We start from the raw sequence: 16208 nt of genomic DNA, 5'->3' as shown, positions 1-16208 counted from the left end.
TGGAAACGGTTTCGTTGTGGTGCGAAAACTCGCTACTGTCCCAACATAAACGAAGACGGTGCAACATTGCGAGATAACCATGAAAAATGATTTTGACAACTGTGACGTCTTATACTAAGAATCACTCTAAAACCATATCTACAAGGTAAAAAAATATTATACTACTCGTCTACTTTCATTTAGTCTAATGCCATTCCGTCCATCAACATTTTCGTCTAACAACCATTTGTTCCATTAACCGTTTGGTTCAATCATCAATTTCGTCTAATCACCATTTCGTCTCATAACCAGTACAAAAAGTTGGTCCAATATCCATTTCATTTTCATTCATTTTGCACATTTTAACACTTAGTCCAATTAGACCAAATGGTATATGGACTAGATGGCTATTAGACCAACTGGTTATTAGACAGAATGGCATTAGACTAAACGAAAGTTTGACCATGTGGTGAGTGGACGATATGATGGTAAACCAAATGATAGAAGACGAGTTGGCAATTGGACGAATTGACATTAGACGAATTGGAAATAAACCATCTATAGATTCTATACAGACTGTAAAATTTACGTAATCTAATGTGAAGTAGGTTAATATTATAAAATTACTGGAATCTGACAGTGTTAGTAGCTCCATGGCCAGAGTGTGATGGTCTTTCTATCATTATAATTGTTGGTGGGTTTTCCCCGATGGCATTGCACGCCCCAAACTTTCCACGAACTTATCGCAATAAGATTAAATTAATCGGCTAATGACCGGAGCATCTGGACGTTTCTCATCGCAGCAAAGCCGGAATATTTGCATTCTATCCGGGTTGATGTCTGGGCCTGATAACGATTTTCACTCCCAAATCAAAATAATATTTGTCGAGAAACATCTAGCAAGGTGATTCCTCTGAAAAATAATGAGGCAAGCCCCCAAAATACATGTAGTATGAAGGGTTTCCATTCCCAAATGAAGATTTTTTTTTTTTTTGGGGGGTCCCGCAAAGGGATAAGTGACTCTAGCCTATGTCTTAAGTTGATAAACGGAGCCAAATTATAATAATAATAATGGTGGCTACTTATAATATAAGTAGCCCCCATTATATTATATTATAGCCCACAGGTCCACCTTTCGGTGCTCATGGCGCTTCAAGGAAAATAAACACAAGACACAACAACAATAGAAAACAAAAAAGAATAGAATTTGAATTCTCCTCAATAAATATACATATTAAACTGTTAATGGGAGATTAAATAAGTTTTCAACTGGGACTTGAATGTTTATGTTGATGAATTCAAATCATACCACCCAAACATTCAGGGAGCGCTACGCACCCCGCTTCCCAGGCCCACGGTTGATGTGGAACAAAATATTAAATATTGTAAAAAAATCCTAACACGGTATTTTGCAGTTCTATTGAACCCGTATGCTCAAATTTTCCGTGAGAGACTATACAGTGCATATAAAAAAAAGTTTACACTTTGAAAAAGCCCTGGGAATAAAATAATATACAACATGTAGGCAATTTTTTCACATACAATTAGGGTTTGGATCTCATCTATCCAATGAAAGTAAAAGTTTTGACAGAATGTTACACTTGAGTGAGCTTTGTCCATTTTTGTAAAGCTCGCAGAAATACTCGTTTTCACGCTGTGTCAAGGGGAAAGGGCGAAATAAAACTTACCCTGCAAAACATTTATCGTAAATTTCCCTTGCACTTTTAGTCAATTAAAATAAAACGGATACATTCAAGCATTTTGTAACAATTTTGCCACCCAAATTGAAATTTCAACACTTAGTAAGCACAACCTTTACCCTTTTTGTGCCAGCTGGATCTGAGGACATAACAGAATCTGAACATAAGTTTATATCAGACATCTCCGCCATTTTTTTCACTAAGTTTTTATCATTTAAAGTGGGTTTACATTTCATTTTTCATTTAATACTTGTTTCTTCACACTTTTTCCCAAGCTTGACAATTATGAACTAAATGAAAATCAAGCCTAAGCCATTTCATGTAAATCACAGCTCAGTGTAAAGCAAATATCGTCACGATGGCCTCGGTGTGTGGGGGAGTGGGATGGGGCGCAATGCACTCTTCGAAGTGTTTTTGGCAAGGAAACATATTAAAAAGGGTAAAAGATATCTTCAAATAAATTTTACTAGATAAATTCCACGTGTTCTTCATGATTAAGGTCTACTTTTATTCGCATAACTATTTCAAAGTTCTGCGCAAATAATTTTTCACTAACTTTTCAAAAGTAAGTGGTGCTCACTCAAGCTAAAAACTCGCCGCCCGGTCGCCGAGCAGGCTAATTTTCGGTGTTGTGACATTAGCCGATGACATGGTGCGTTGCATATTTATGCTATATGTATTTTACATGATAAAAATACATTTTTTTTTTACACTGACTAACTTAAAAGATGAAATTTCTCTTTATCATGGGTAATCAAAAAATCCTTTACATAACAAATATACACAATTATGTGCTTGAGAAATGGCGCTTGGCTCTTTGTTGGACGAATTTGTGTATAACTGGGACATTTTATGCAATACAGTAGAGTTTCTTTTTTTTTTTGGGGGGGGGTCCAATTTATTTCAACTTGAGACCAATTTCCGTTTGCAGCCACAACGTACATGTAGAAAGGTATTTTATCGACATTATCGTTGCACTGCTATCATCAGTGGAGCGTTGTGGCCCAGTGGATTAGTCTGCGGACTTTGAAACAGAGGGTCGTGGGTTCGAATCCCAGCCATGGCATAATTTCTTTCAGCAAGAAACTGATCCACAGTGTGCTGCACTCAACCCAGGTGAGGTAAATGGGTACCGGTAGGAAGTAATTCCTTAAAAAGTTGTGTGCGCTATGAACGCCTAGCTTAGCCGGGTAATATAGGAGCGCCTTGAGCACCTAACAAGGTGGATATGTATGCAATATAAATACCCTATATTATTATCAGCTTTTCACTTCATGATAGTCATAACAACGAAACTTATATGAATACTGATACTAAAATCGTAAGCATAATCAAAAAGATAATTAAATATTACAATGAAATAAACAATAATAATAATATTAACAGGGATAATAATAATAATATTAATAACAATGGTAAAATAATAGCAGTTATAAGGATAACAAATATAATAAAATAACATAAAAAGTACGGGAAAATTCTTTATTTCTCTCCCAGTTCATCTGAGATTGAGTTTGCCACGTCACATATCCTTGACGGAAAAACCCACTGCTCTCCGATCGTCGAATCTCCTATAAAAGCTTTTTATTAAGGTATTAATCATTGATATGATGAAGATAAAAATAATGAAAAGGGGCTGGCATACACATTTTAGAATTAGCATCATCGTTATTATCGGTATATGTATGATTTTCATGATTCTGATGATCGTGGTGATGATGATCGTCATCCGTGTTGATAATGATGATGATGATGAAGGCGATCATGATTGTGATGATGATAATGATGATCATGATGATGATGAAGGCGATCATGATTGTGATGATGATAATGATGATCATGATGATCATGATGATGATGATGAATAATGATTATTAATGATGAACATCATTGGTTCAGCACCATTTTCTGTGAGAAACATTCATTACATTATATGCGTTGTAGAGAGTTTCCCCATAGTACATGCGAAAAGTCTGAAATTTCGCAGTTAGGAAGCAGACGATGAGGAAGATAAAAGGCATTATTAATGTCAATTATTAACATTTTTGTTTATTTCTTGGCATTAATTTCTAATAATCGTTTATAAATTTCAGCATTGCGAAATGAGCAGTGTATTAGATGCTTTGATGAGAACATCGGCTTCTGTTTCCACCCTTGAGGAGATATCCAGGAACTCACTGAATGTAATCAGCATTTCGATGTCAATATAAGAACGTGCGACTGAAATATTGCATGATAATGATAATTCGGCATAAAGCGCACTGTTGACCAATCATTATCGGTTCATGCATTTTCAGTAATTGCGTCATAGTGCTTGCTTTTTCGCGATAATATAGTGCTACGATATCTTCGAATCATCATTCTGCGATTTAAACACCTCACCTGATAGTAGGATATTGGAGACGACCCGTTTTTGTTTTACTTGTATCCTACTGCACAATCGTCATTAAAAATTCATTTTAAGGCCCATTTTAGGGTCCTAGTTTAAGCATGGCCGACCGGAGGGGGTTTCTGCTTTATTTTCTCATCTCTTTCCTTTTGCAATGCGCTCCATCCCTACAAGGTAAGAAATCCTATCATCATTTCAATTTTTTCGTTTCTTTCAGAATGAAAAATAATAATTGGTTATGATCGCTATTATTTGTTTGTCTGAAACACGTGATTTGAAAAAAAAATTATCCTTCATTATCTTTTTTTTTAATTTATATATTGGTTCTTGGCATGTCGTGATTCATATCATGGGGAGCTGTTGATACATAGTGTTGACCTCAGTTGTGTATAATTATGTATGTTTATACATGTGATTTAGTTATGACAGTGGAACACAAACGAGTTGTTCTTTTGATGACCGTTTGTTGATTGAAAGATAAATTTCATTAAATGGTAAAGATCTAATCTCAAAGTAAATAAAATGTTCGTTACTGTACCAAAACAGATAGAGAGTACCAAAACATAATGCCCAGATTCCTTAAATGCATTTAAGGCATCTGAGCATTTTTTGTACTCTCCAACATGTTTGCATATTCATGAATTGAAATTATTCAACATTCATAAAGAAAACACTTCTTGTGCTTTTTTAATTTGATAATACATTTTGCATGCTTAAGTGAAAGAAATATGAAATTGCATACCAATAAAAGCAAATTGAATAAATGTTTGCCTTTTTAGATATTGACCTTATATGTCATTCAAACTCGTGCCAATTGGAAGATTAATCGTTAGATTTAATGACACTTTGACAGCATTGGACCGTCAATCCTTTTGAATATACATTTCTGATCGGTGTAACAACTGAAATATAGTATTTATTTTAATTTCAACCTATTTGGTAACGTGCTAATATCATTTTTTTTCTTTACCTAATGAACTAATCATTTCAAGTTGAGAGCAATACAACAATTGTATAGGAACTAGAGAAAGAGATATAATCATTTCTAGAATGCAGCTAACGTAGACCCTATTGCAATGAAGGGTCCAGGGAGCTTCGACCCCCGCCTTGGAGGCGCAAAAAAATGAAAAAAGAGGGAGACAAGAGATACGAAAAGGAAAAAAAGAAGGGGAAGAGACAAGTGAATAACATAAGGTTAGGGATAGACTTGAAAATAAAATTGGGGGGAATGGTTTTTTGTCACTATGTAAAATTGTGCTCGCGCAATCCCTGTTTCTTGGGATATATAATTATCTTGCTCAAAATGAAGCTTCAAAAATTACCGTTTTAATTCGATATAGCTCGCGTGTCGAGCTTTAATTCTTATTGATTTACAACTTTTATTTCTTTTAAATTGTTAGTAAAATGTCGCGTTTTCAGGTCTGAATATGATTTTTTCAAGTACCTATCCTCTTCGCGTATTCCATATAAAGTTAGCAAAAATATCCCTTTTCAGATCTGTACTTCAAAAAATGTTAGCTAGCACTGTGCACTCGCATTTTGATTAGTAAGATATATATAGTGCCTACTCCTTTAAGAATTCTATAATTATGAACATGAATTCTAATGTCAAGTTTTTCAAACATTTCGGCTCACACTTTGCCCTGGCATTAATTGTTAAGAACATTATATCAACCGACGAATCGTGTTCATGATTACAAAAAAGGTGCTTAGAATATATACTTTTCAAGGATATATATCAAAATATTTCGCGCGCTAATTAGTCCTAGACTCCTACTTGATGAGGTACATTTCCTTTTCATGAATTCCTACAAACCTTGTCTTTGTAGATCGGGATATCAAATATATTTGCTCCACATTCCCATAACAAGAAGATAGCGATAATTTTCATGATGACCGGATAAGTCCATGGTAGAATGCCCCGATTTTTGGTCTTAGCCTTAAAAAATGCAAAATGAAAACAGCTCGCGCTTCCCGCTTCCATCATTTCTTAAGTGTGATCCATATCCTTTTCACAATTTCCCTACACGGTAAAGAGTGCTTGAAGTATTCCTTAAATGTTTTGGGTTTTATTTAGATCGGAACATAAAATAAAATAAGCTTGCGCTTCGCGCTCGTATTATTTATTAAGGAAGATATCCGTCATTTTCATTATGATAAAATGTGCTTAGAATGCCCAGTTTCTTGGTCTAGTAACGAAACAGCTCATGCTGGCCTTGATTACTGAGATACGTTTCTTCTTTAAATAAAAGGGGCTTAATTCAGATCGGAATATCACAAAATTTCAGCTCGTGTTTCGCACTCGCATAATTAATTTGTGAAGATACCCATCGGCTTCATTATTACGGAATGAGTGCCCCGTTTTTAGGTCTAAATCTAGATAAAATTCAGAATGCGTTTTCGCTCCTAATGAATGTTTAGCTACATTCTTATCCTGTTCATTATTACAAAAAGTGCTTAGAATATTCAATTGTCAGGTCTGAATATTAGCAATTTTGCTTGTGCTTTGCGCGCTCATTACTTGATTGTTGATATAAACAAATATTTATCGTCTTCGTGAATCACTGCAAACATTCACCAACAGGTCTCTTGTTATGCCAGTTTACGAAACTTTCAGCTCGCGCTTCGCGCTCCGTAAATTGATTAGTTAGATACCCATCTTCTCCATGATCACATACATTGATCAGGGTGCCGTAAACACGATAAAACAACGATTAGCAAGTAATCGCTAAATGAATTTAAATGAAATTAAAGGAGGCGCGATAGCTCAGCTGTTAGAACGGGGGTATCTTATTCTGGTGACCCGGGCTCGATTCCCAATTGGTGCGCGAGTGCCCTTTGGTAGGGCATTAAAATCCTCATTACCAGGTTCCTCATAGAGGACCTTAAACCGTCGGTCCTATGGTTGCTTCCTTACAAACATTCATGCTTTCTTTCCAATCAGGAAAAAAAATCAATAGCATTTAATATTTACAAGGAGTGACCTATCAAGATCATCGTTGCATGCGCATTTTGCTCAGTAGACTGACTAGGACCCAATCAGAATTGTTCTTTGAAATTAGCGATCAATCCCTAACCTTTGTGCTACGTAAAATCCATGAAATTTCCGAAATTTTGAGCTCGCACTTCGCACATATCGCATGTCTTGATTAGGGTTTATGAGATACCAAGCTAAAAAGCAATTGTTATTTAAAACTTTAGTATTTACTTACATGTAACACTACCCTTCAAAGAAACCAACCAAAATTACTTTTTAGCTGCCGATGGGGGAACCTGTGGAATGAAATGTCCCCCTCCCCCAACCCAATTAGCGAAAGCAGCTTGTTAAAAGGAACTACCTCCGGCTGGTTGTTTTGGTTACCAATAAACCCCTTTTGGTAAAAACAAAATTATTATCTCAACATTTTCTGCAAATTTACGCTTCATATCAATTATATTCTCGATATTTGTAACAGACTGCCCGCCTCCAAATGTTGATTCAAACGTGGAAGTATCACCAGATCAACCATATTACTCATCGTATGTGTACGTTCAGTTTTCGTGTCCTCCCGGATATTCGGCTACAAATGGTTCTACATATTCTTACTGTTACCCGAGCAGCTACTGGTACCCAGACATGTCGCAAGTTATATCATGCACAGTGGGTAGGTTACTAATTTCACGTGGCATAAATATAATTACTGTTTAATCTTATGGGGAATACATATGACATCCCATTTTGGTCGCTATCATCAATCTCCACCTCCCCCCCCCCCCACACACACACGCACATGAAAATTATTCTCCTCCAAATAGTCACCCTTTTCCCCCAGGAGTGACGGTAACCCAAGCTTTAGAAATCCCAGTTTCATATCGCAACCCTATATAACAACCGAGACACTTTGACTTTAACCAAATCAGACTGAGGTGTACATGGTTAACACAAGCAAGTCTAAAGGACCTCAATGTTTCTTTGCCAAAAATGTGAGTTTTCTGTCACACTTTAGAGCCTTGGCTTTGGAAGCTTCCTCAGGATATCAAATATATACAGAGTTATATGTTCGTTCTTATAGTGGTGAAGATAGTGGTGACCTTATAGAACTGTATGATTAGGTAATAGATGAATTCCCCATCTCCCTCTCTTACTCTATTTTTTTCTTCACTTCAAAATTCTGATTTAATAGATTATGATGTGACAACTCCTGCGACGGGCAATGTATCAGGTAGGCTGTATACATTTGATGTAGATAAAAACGAAAAGAACAGTATACCACTCGGGGCCAAACCGTATATTTATGTATTGGTTACGGAGTGGATGCTAAATTACATCACTGTGTATCTTTCACCTTATTTTTAATTTCAAATTAATGTACATTAAATGTTCACTCTATTTTGAATGTACATTCGAACCCCACTATGGCCTAGCGTCATTTGGCAAAGCGTCAATCTACGCTTTGCCGCTCTCCATCTGGGTGTTAAATGGGTACCCGGTAGGTTGTAGTATGCCTAGCAATCTAGACTTGGAACTCGTGTTGGAGAAAGTGCATATATTTTACGCGGGCATGTCAGGATCCGATGACCGGGGTAATAATAAATATATAAGAGACGTCGTTCTGATATATTAGAGGGATGGTCCGGGCTGAAAATATTCATATCTTAATACATAGAGTAGAGTTCACTGAGCAAAATGCCGACAATTTCATCAAAATCGGATAACAAATAATAAAGTTATTGAAGTTTTAAGTTTAGCAGTATTTTGTGAAAACAGTCATCATGAATATTCATTAGGTGGGCTGATGATGTCACATCCCCACTTTCTGTTTTCTTAAGTTATTATATAAAACCATATTTTTTTCATTATTTCATACTTGTGTGAATAATATGTCTCCCTTATAATGAAATAAGTTGCAGCAATAAATATCTAATGCAATAAATCAGTTGTCAATCCAATTTTTCTAGTTCTTGGAGGAAAAAATTTGAATAAACCTAATTTCATATAATAAAATACAAAAGAACAAGTGGAGATGTGACATCATCAGCCCATCTGATGAATATTCGTGACGACTGTTTTCACAAAATATTGCTAAACTTTAAAATTCAATAACTTTTTTATTTGTTATCCGATTTTGATGAAATTTTCAGCATTTTGCTCAGTGAATTCTACTCTATTTATTAAGCTATAAATATTTTCAGCCCGGACCATCCCTTTAAGCGCTATACAGTGCGTCCCAGAATAAACGAAACCGAGAATTAGCCATGATTTATCATAACTTAATCATAAATACAATAGACAAATGACCTACCAATGTAAAGCTTAGAATCTCTTCTTTCATCTGATATTACTTAGATTATTCCTCATTCACGCATGAGTGAGCAAACAAAAATTGAAGAAAGGATACCCAAAACTCATTTGGCGGGGGGTGTCTGAATTTCAAAAAGAAAATCACATGCCTAAAAAGTTCAATATCTGCTCTTTTATTTGATACCGTAATCACAGAAAATGGTCAAGAAGTAAAAAAGTTATGTTCCCTCGAAACAATGCTTGTATTTCCATAATTTAATTAAATAAACGTGCTTTCACCGGTTTCCCCACAGAAGCTATCGCACGGTTAACAAAAGACTTAATTAATGCATGGCTGGTCGTCAACAAAACGGAGTGTCGAGTGAGTTTGAACGCTAGCCTGTAAAACCTCTTCATTTTATGAAATCATTGAAATTCAAGCCTTTTTTTTAAATAACCAGAACTTTGTTATTTCTTGACCATTTTCTGTAATTGAGGTATCAAATTAAAGAACAGATATTGAACTTTTTAAAAATGTGGTTTTCTTTTTGAAACCCAGATACAGCCCGCCAAATGACTTTTTGGTATCCCCTAAGTAATTTCAGATGAAAGAGGAGATTCTAAGCTTTACAATGGTAGGTCATTTGTCTATTGTATTTGAGATTAAGTTATGATAAATCATCGCTAAATCTCGGTTTCGTTTTTCTGGGACGCACTGTATAAAAGTAGATTATTGATGTTTGAACCTTACCTTGTCCCGTATTTTGAACCTCTTGAAGTTTTTCTTTAAAAACTGATTATAGTTCTAAATAAAGTTTCGGGGTTCCTGATGGTGAAAAGACCCCAATATTTTGCTAATGGAACCTACTCACCATCAAAAGCCCCATAGGTTGTATAAAGAACCCGACGGGGTTTCTTGTAGAACACAAAAAATGCTGTTTAGAACCCATTTCTATTTCTTTGAAAGACGTGAAACACGGGACAAAAACAGGTTATAACCAAAACTTTGTTTTCTTAAAGTGCTTTTGACTACGCAATAATATATATTTTTTGTCAATAGGAAATTATTTCCATGAACAATATTAATAATCATTTATGTAATTCTTTTTTTTTCTTTCTTTATTTCTTTTCAGCAGGGCATTGTTGAAAAGCATTTTTTCAGATTTTTTGTACATGTATAGATATATAATAATAAATAAGTAAGCAAAAGAAACGTAGCAATAACCGGGCCACATTCTTAAATTTATATTTACTTTGAACTGTATCCTCGTAATCCTTTCTTTTAATTTGCGGTGTTCCCCATGCCATCTACAGCGGAGGCGATGATATTTGTAGCAGACAAATCACTGGGTAAAATCTTCATGGCCGACTTTTCCAGCGGAGATTTCGAATCTCTGACCTTCTCTGCCTTGCCCATCGGGTCGGTGAACCAACCTCTGGATGTGGATTACGATCCTCAAACTCGTATGGTGTACTGGAGCGACTTGGCTGGAACGATACGACGTGCAAAAATTGATGGTACTATGCAGAGCGTGATCCTCGACAGTTCTGTGGGCAGTAAGTAATTAGTCATTTAAAGATAAACACCAGTTATGGTAACCGGCGATCTCAAATTAGTTCGAACAGAATCCAATGGAATTACCACCAAAGTGTTTGTATGTATAAATAAATCATATGCCAAATACCTTTGGAAGAAAATGCGTGATTGCTGAGAAATGAGCAAAATAAGCACGGAATTCCATCAAATGTCGGGTATTTTTCGAAGCAATAATACTATGTCCCACATGTGCTTTTCTGTGTTAGTGATCATCTGAATTATTGAATTGAATAACTTTATTGTCAATAAAGGAAATTCTATTTTCACTGGTTTACACACATGCAGATACAATGTATACACAGAAAAAAACAAAAAATGATGAAGACATGTCAACATAAAGAAATTATTTTAAACCAGGTATACATGATTCACGCACAATTTAAAGTTTATTTGAATTACAAGTCAAAGTTAAAGTCTGGTTTAAGAATTATCAATTTTATGAAATAATTATAGTTGGTTAAAAATGTAGTTATCGGCAAAAGATTAGTAATGGATCGAAAGAGGGTATGCATGTGCAATGTCATTTTAGTTAATAGTAAATGTGTGTGATCAGTTTCCAAAAGAGAACCTCTAATCAATATATATGTATAGTATTTACCAATTATGATTATTAAACAATCAATTAAACAAGAGCGGGGATTTCATTATTTTACAAAGATAAGTTTACATTAATGTACCATATCTAGATTTAAGATAATATTTTGACAACTAACCTTGATTTAAAAGACTTTCTCATGAAATAATCGTTTGCTGCAACTACTGTCTTTTACCTTTAAAGGATCATCAAATCATTCCGTGCGCAACCCGCCATCTTCTTTTCCGATAGCAATACCTCAAAACGCAAACAATTTCTTCGGATCGTTTTCTCAAGATTTTACAACGTTACCACGGCAGAAGTGTCGGATAATACAAGAAAATCGGCAGAAATAGAATTCTTGAGGCTGTATTAGATTCTTTGCTCGGTGCATCTTTTTCATTTTCCCCATGCGACAATTCTAAATCGGTCCTCGGTTCTCTCATTATAAAAAGCATCATCATCACCACACTATCACTGTCGTCGATACCAATCTATGTATTTATTTTGTTTTTATTTTATATTATCGTTATCTTCTCTATCATCACCTTTTAGTCCTTTCGAATCAATGATGTGCTTCTTTCTTTGTTCTCAATTCGCGTCATGTTTGATAATCAATTCTATCTTGATTCTACGTCTCACCTGCATCTGTAGCACATCGGTGTCTTCAGTCTTCCATCAATCGGGAGTTTCCGCTAAACGATGCACGACGTATTAAAAAAACAAAGAAAATGTATTGTCAAAAAACCTTCATGACAATGAATAACCAATAATTCATTGTGGAAGAATGGTGAATCAAAGCACCAGTTTCGTCCTGGAATCTGGAAAAAAACGACATTATTTGCCATTTTTCGTCAGCTCCAAATCTTAGGACGATTTTTTTTACAAAGACCTCCCAGCTGTTCATTGTCATTTAATGGGTTTTTCAATAGATTAACAGACTTCATGAATCCGTAGAGCGTCGTATTGTTGGACGACTGAAGCCGCCGATGTGCTGTTGATGCAGGTGAGACGTAAAATCAAGATAGAGCTCCCTAAATATTTACTTTAAAAAAATCTTCATAGTTACTTTTTAATTTCCCTTACCTAGCTTTTTATTTGCTGTTTGCATTCCTTATCTTTCAATCATCTTTCTTGTACTCTCTTTTTTTTACATCAGGAGCAGAAGGCATTGCATTGGATACGGGTCGTGGTAAAATATTTTGGACCGATGAAACCTATGACCAAATCATGTCGGCTAATCTCGACGGATCAAACGTGGAAACTCTCATTAATACAGACTTGTCTAAGCCACGTGCAATCGTTGTACACAAAAATATGGGGTGAGTAAACCCCCCCCCCCCCGCGCTCTTTACCATACACATACACGTGGATGATTACACACACAGATATTTCACTGCTAAACGGGGACAGGTCCTCAATTAGGGTGTGAAAACTTACAATTGCATCGTTATTTTTTTGTTGCTTTGCCACATGCATGCACAGTGTACTTGCGTTATTTTGCTCTACCTTTCTTACCGTGGATAGTCCAAGGTTTGAGGGTGTCCTCATTTCTCATGAAGTGTTTCTGATTAGTGTCCACGTTTTTGGATTCAATCAAACACACGCCTGAGTGTGTCTGACCAGGACATAGACTAGACGCGGACCTACACATTTAGAGGATTTTCGGGATTTAATCCATATGAAAAGATGGATCTTCGGGAGGTCGAGGTGATTTAAGTTCTCCGTTCTCCAGTAGGCCCAAGTTCCTGATTCTCTAAAAGAATACAAATAAATAAAGTACAGCAACAAATCATTTTTTAAAATAATATTCATTATTAACCCTCAGTATTTTCTATCTTATTCAGAGTGATGTTTTGGACAGATTGGGGTGACCCAGGACGAATTGAGAGAGCAAACCTTGATGGCGGGAACAGAAGTGTCATTGTTAACTCCAGTGTCGTTTGGCCAAATGGGTTGGATCTCAATAGCTACGGTAAGGTTTCATTATCAAATATCGGTTCTCCACGCATTTTTGTCAGCTGTATAATAACAAAATTAGTGATTTGGTCATTCACACAAAATAAATGTATGTGGGTATGTTTGGTGAATGGGAGGGTGGGCGTTTCAGTGTGTGGGTGTTTTTCCATAATACATCATTGATAGCAAACGTGTCCACAAATGATGCTTCCGGGGTTAAACTCTCTCTGGAAAAAGGCCGCTGAAGCGCATGGGCGCGATATCTACATTTTTTGAGAAAAACTGTTTAACCGAAGTTTTAAGCTGCTGGTGGTGTATTGGTTTTTTCCATCCAAGCTCTTACACTTTCTGTAGGAGCAAAATTTTTTCTTCAGTGATATTTTCTGATTCGGTTTTCAAATAATCTTTCTTCAAGGAAACAAACATGTGCAATCCGGTTCCTTGAAAAAGGTCACTGTTGCGAATCGGTCTTTGTGCGTAAGCACGTTGGAATCAAGGTGCTCGCGTCTTTTTTGTTATGTAGCCTGTAGCGCCATACTGACATCACATCGAAGTTCGAGATTGCATGGTAGAAGGAAAAGGTCATGACAGCTTTTTCAATTTTTACAATTGAAAAATGGCGGGGAAATTGAGATAATTTTAACAATAGCATCCTTCCTGGCAGGCGACGGTTTTACTTTATTGTTCAGTTTTTAGTCTCTAATACTGCTCACAAAACATCCAACAGGTGGCAGAATTTACTGGTGCGACGCTTCAACAGATAAAATCGAATCTGCTGACCTTTGGGGCAACTACAGGGATACTCATTTATCGACATCTTCGATTCATCCTTACGACCTGGCTTTCATCAATAATTACACTATAGCATGGACGGATTGGAATCTGGATGCAATTGGCTTCACAACACTCTATGACAACAACTATACTTTACAGTATTCAGATACTTTCCAGAATCCATACGGCATACATGTAACCCCAGGTTAGTACATGACATTTTATTCATATGGGCGACTATTTGCGAACGCCGGTTTTCAAAATTTACATCAAATCCAGATTGCATTGAGATTTTCATCCTACAGTACGAATTACATACGTGTCCTCAGCGGCGTACCCAGGATTTTTCCAAAAGGGGGGCAAATTTTTTGGAGGATATTTCGTCCGCGAAAAAATTTGACAAGGAAAAAAAAAAGGTCTTCAACCACAAATAAAGGACATTGACAAGCAAAAAAAATGGGGGGCGGAACGTCCCCTGGATCACTTGTGACTCGTCAGGGGGGCAGGGGTACGTCCCCTGCATGAGTTGTGACTCGTCAGGGGGGGGCAGTCTGCCCCCTCTCCCCCCTTAGGTACGCTAGTGCGTGTCATTATTCAAATTAGACATAGATGGGGTGTCGCTGAATCATTCGTCATTCATTAAAGGTCAAGTCCACCTCATAAAAATGTTGATTTGAATCAATAGAGAAAAATCAAACAAGCATAATGCTGAAAATCTCATCAAAATCGGATGTAAAATAAGAAAGTTATGACATTTTAAGGTTTCGTTTATTTTTCACAAAATAGTTATATGCACAATTTAGTCACATGCAAATGAGAGAATCGATGATGTCCCTCACTCACTATTTATTTTGTTTTTCATTATTCGAGTTATACATAATTTCTATTTTTGTAGATTTGACAATAAGGACCAACTTGACTGAACCATAAAATGTTAAGCAATGGTAATTCAACATGTTCAGGGAGAAATAAAACTTTGTTTCACAGGACAATGAGGAGAAAATTAGAATATTTCATATTTTATATAATAAAATGCAAAAGAAATAGTGAGTGAGTGATGTCATCACTTTCCTCATTTGCATACCGACCGGGATGTGCATATAACTGTTTTGTGAACTTAAGCGAAACTTTAGAATGTAAAAAAAAATCTTCTTTTACATCCGATTTTGATGAAATTTTCAGCGTTATGCTTGTTGGAATTTTCTCTTTTTAATCAAATCAACTTTTTTGTTGGGGTGGGCTTGTCCTTTAACATTACTAGAAATGATGACCGTACTGTTCGAGAATAAATTATTTTACAAGAGAAAATATTTACACCAATAACCATGATAATGTGAAACATAGGCGATGGGTCCTGGTGACCTTTGCAGAAGGAGTTGCAATCAAATGTGACTGCAAACTTCAAAAACAAAATAATATTCAACTAACCAGAAACACTCAATGAGAGACTTGCGTTAGATTTTTTGAACTGCATTTAAACACGATCCTTTCTTAGATGTGTCGTTTGACATTAAAATCTAGAAATTTGTATCCTTTTTTAAAAGAAACCATGCCAGTGGTAGCATAGGCCGATACGGGGCCGTATTCCGTTAGAAAGGCTAATATCACTTTGATGTTTTCTATTACTTTATTAAAAGATACGTCTTGCCAAAGGTGTTGTGGATGCGGTAACATGGGGGGTTGCTACTGCGATTCTATCTGTCAAGTAGCCGGTGACTGCTGTCATGATTATGTCCAATTCTGCAACGGTTTGTATCAATTTCTAAGTACTATTCAAATTGTGTTTTTGTGGAAAGCTCATTTGCACATCAGGACTGGACTTCACTGTGGAATCCAAAGCCACATCACTTTCGTAATATTTCAAATGTTGTTATTTAAGATTGCTGACAAAACCTAATTGTTAAAAAAAATTACGAGTAGTTTCACTTTAGTGTTATGACTGATGTTCGGTAATCATTCCTTCATTGTTCTATTTC

At 36.0% G+C, this 16208-nt stretch overlaps 1 protein-coding gene across 2 annotated transcripts in view; it reads left to right on the top strand.

The window, feature by feature from the left end:
• Positions 1–3916: 3916 nt before the first annotated feature.
• Positions 3917–16208, top strand: part of LOC129277718 (deleted in malignant brain tumors 1 protein-like) — a 47293-nt gene continuing 35001 nt past the window's right edge. The window contains exons 1-8 of one of the 2 annotated variants that reach the window (XM_064110250.1): positions 3917–4242; positions 7524–7712; positions 8232–8270; positions 10643–10885; positions 12659–12821; positions 13347–13474; positions 14186–14437; positions 15870–15980. In XM_064110250.1, the coding sequence (XP_063966320.1) occupies positions 4170–4242; positions 7524–7712; positions 8232–8270; positions 10643–10885; positions 12659–12821; positions 13347–13474; positions 14186–14437; positions 15870–15980 (1198 nt within the window). In that variant the 5' untranslated portion in view covers positions 3917–4169. The remainder of the gene's footprint in view (positions 4243–7523; positions 7713–8231; positions 8271–10642; positions 10886–12658; positions 12822–13346; positions 13475–14185; positions 14438–15869; positions 15981–16208) is intronic. The other variant, XM_064110251.1, reaches the window with a different exon arrangement.

Source organism: Lytechinus pictus, chromosome 15 (assembly GCF_037042905.1).
Source record: "Lytechinus pictus isolate F3 Inbred chromosome 15, Lp3.0, whole genome shotgun sequence".
Taxonomy (NCBI): domain Eukaryota; kingdom Metazoa; phylum Echinodermata; class Echinoidea; order Temnopleuroida; family Toxopneustidae; genus Lytechinus; species Lytechinus pictus.
The sequence above is the reverse complement of the archived record's forward strand: the minus strand, read 5'-3'. Positions and strand labels throughout refer to the sequence as shown.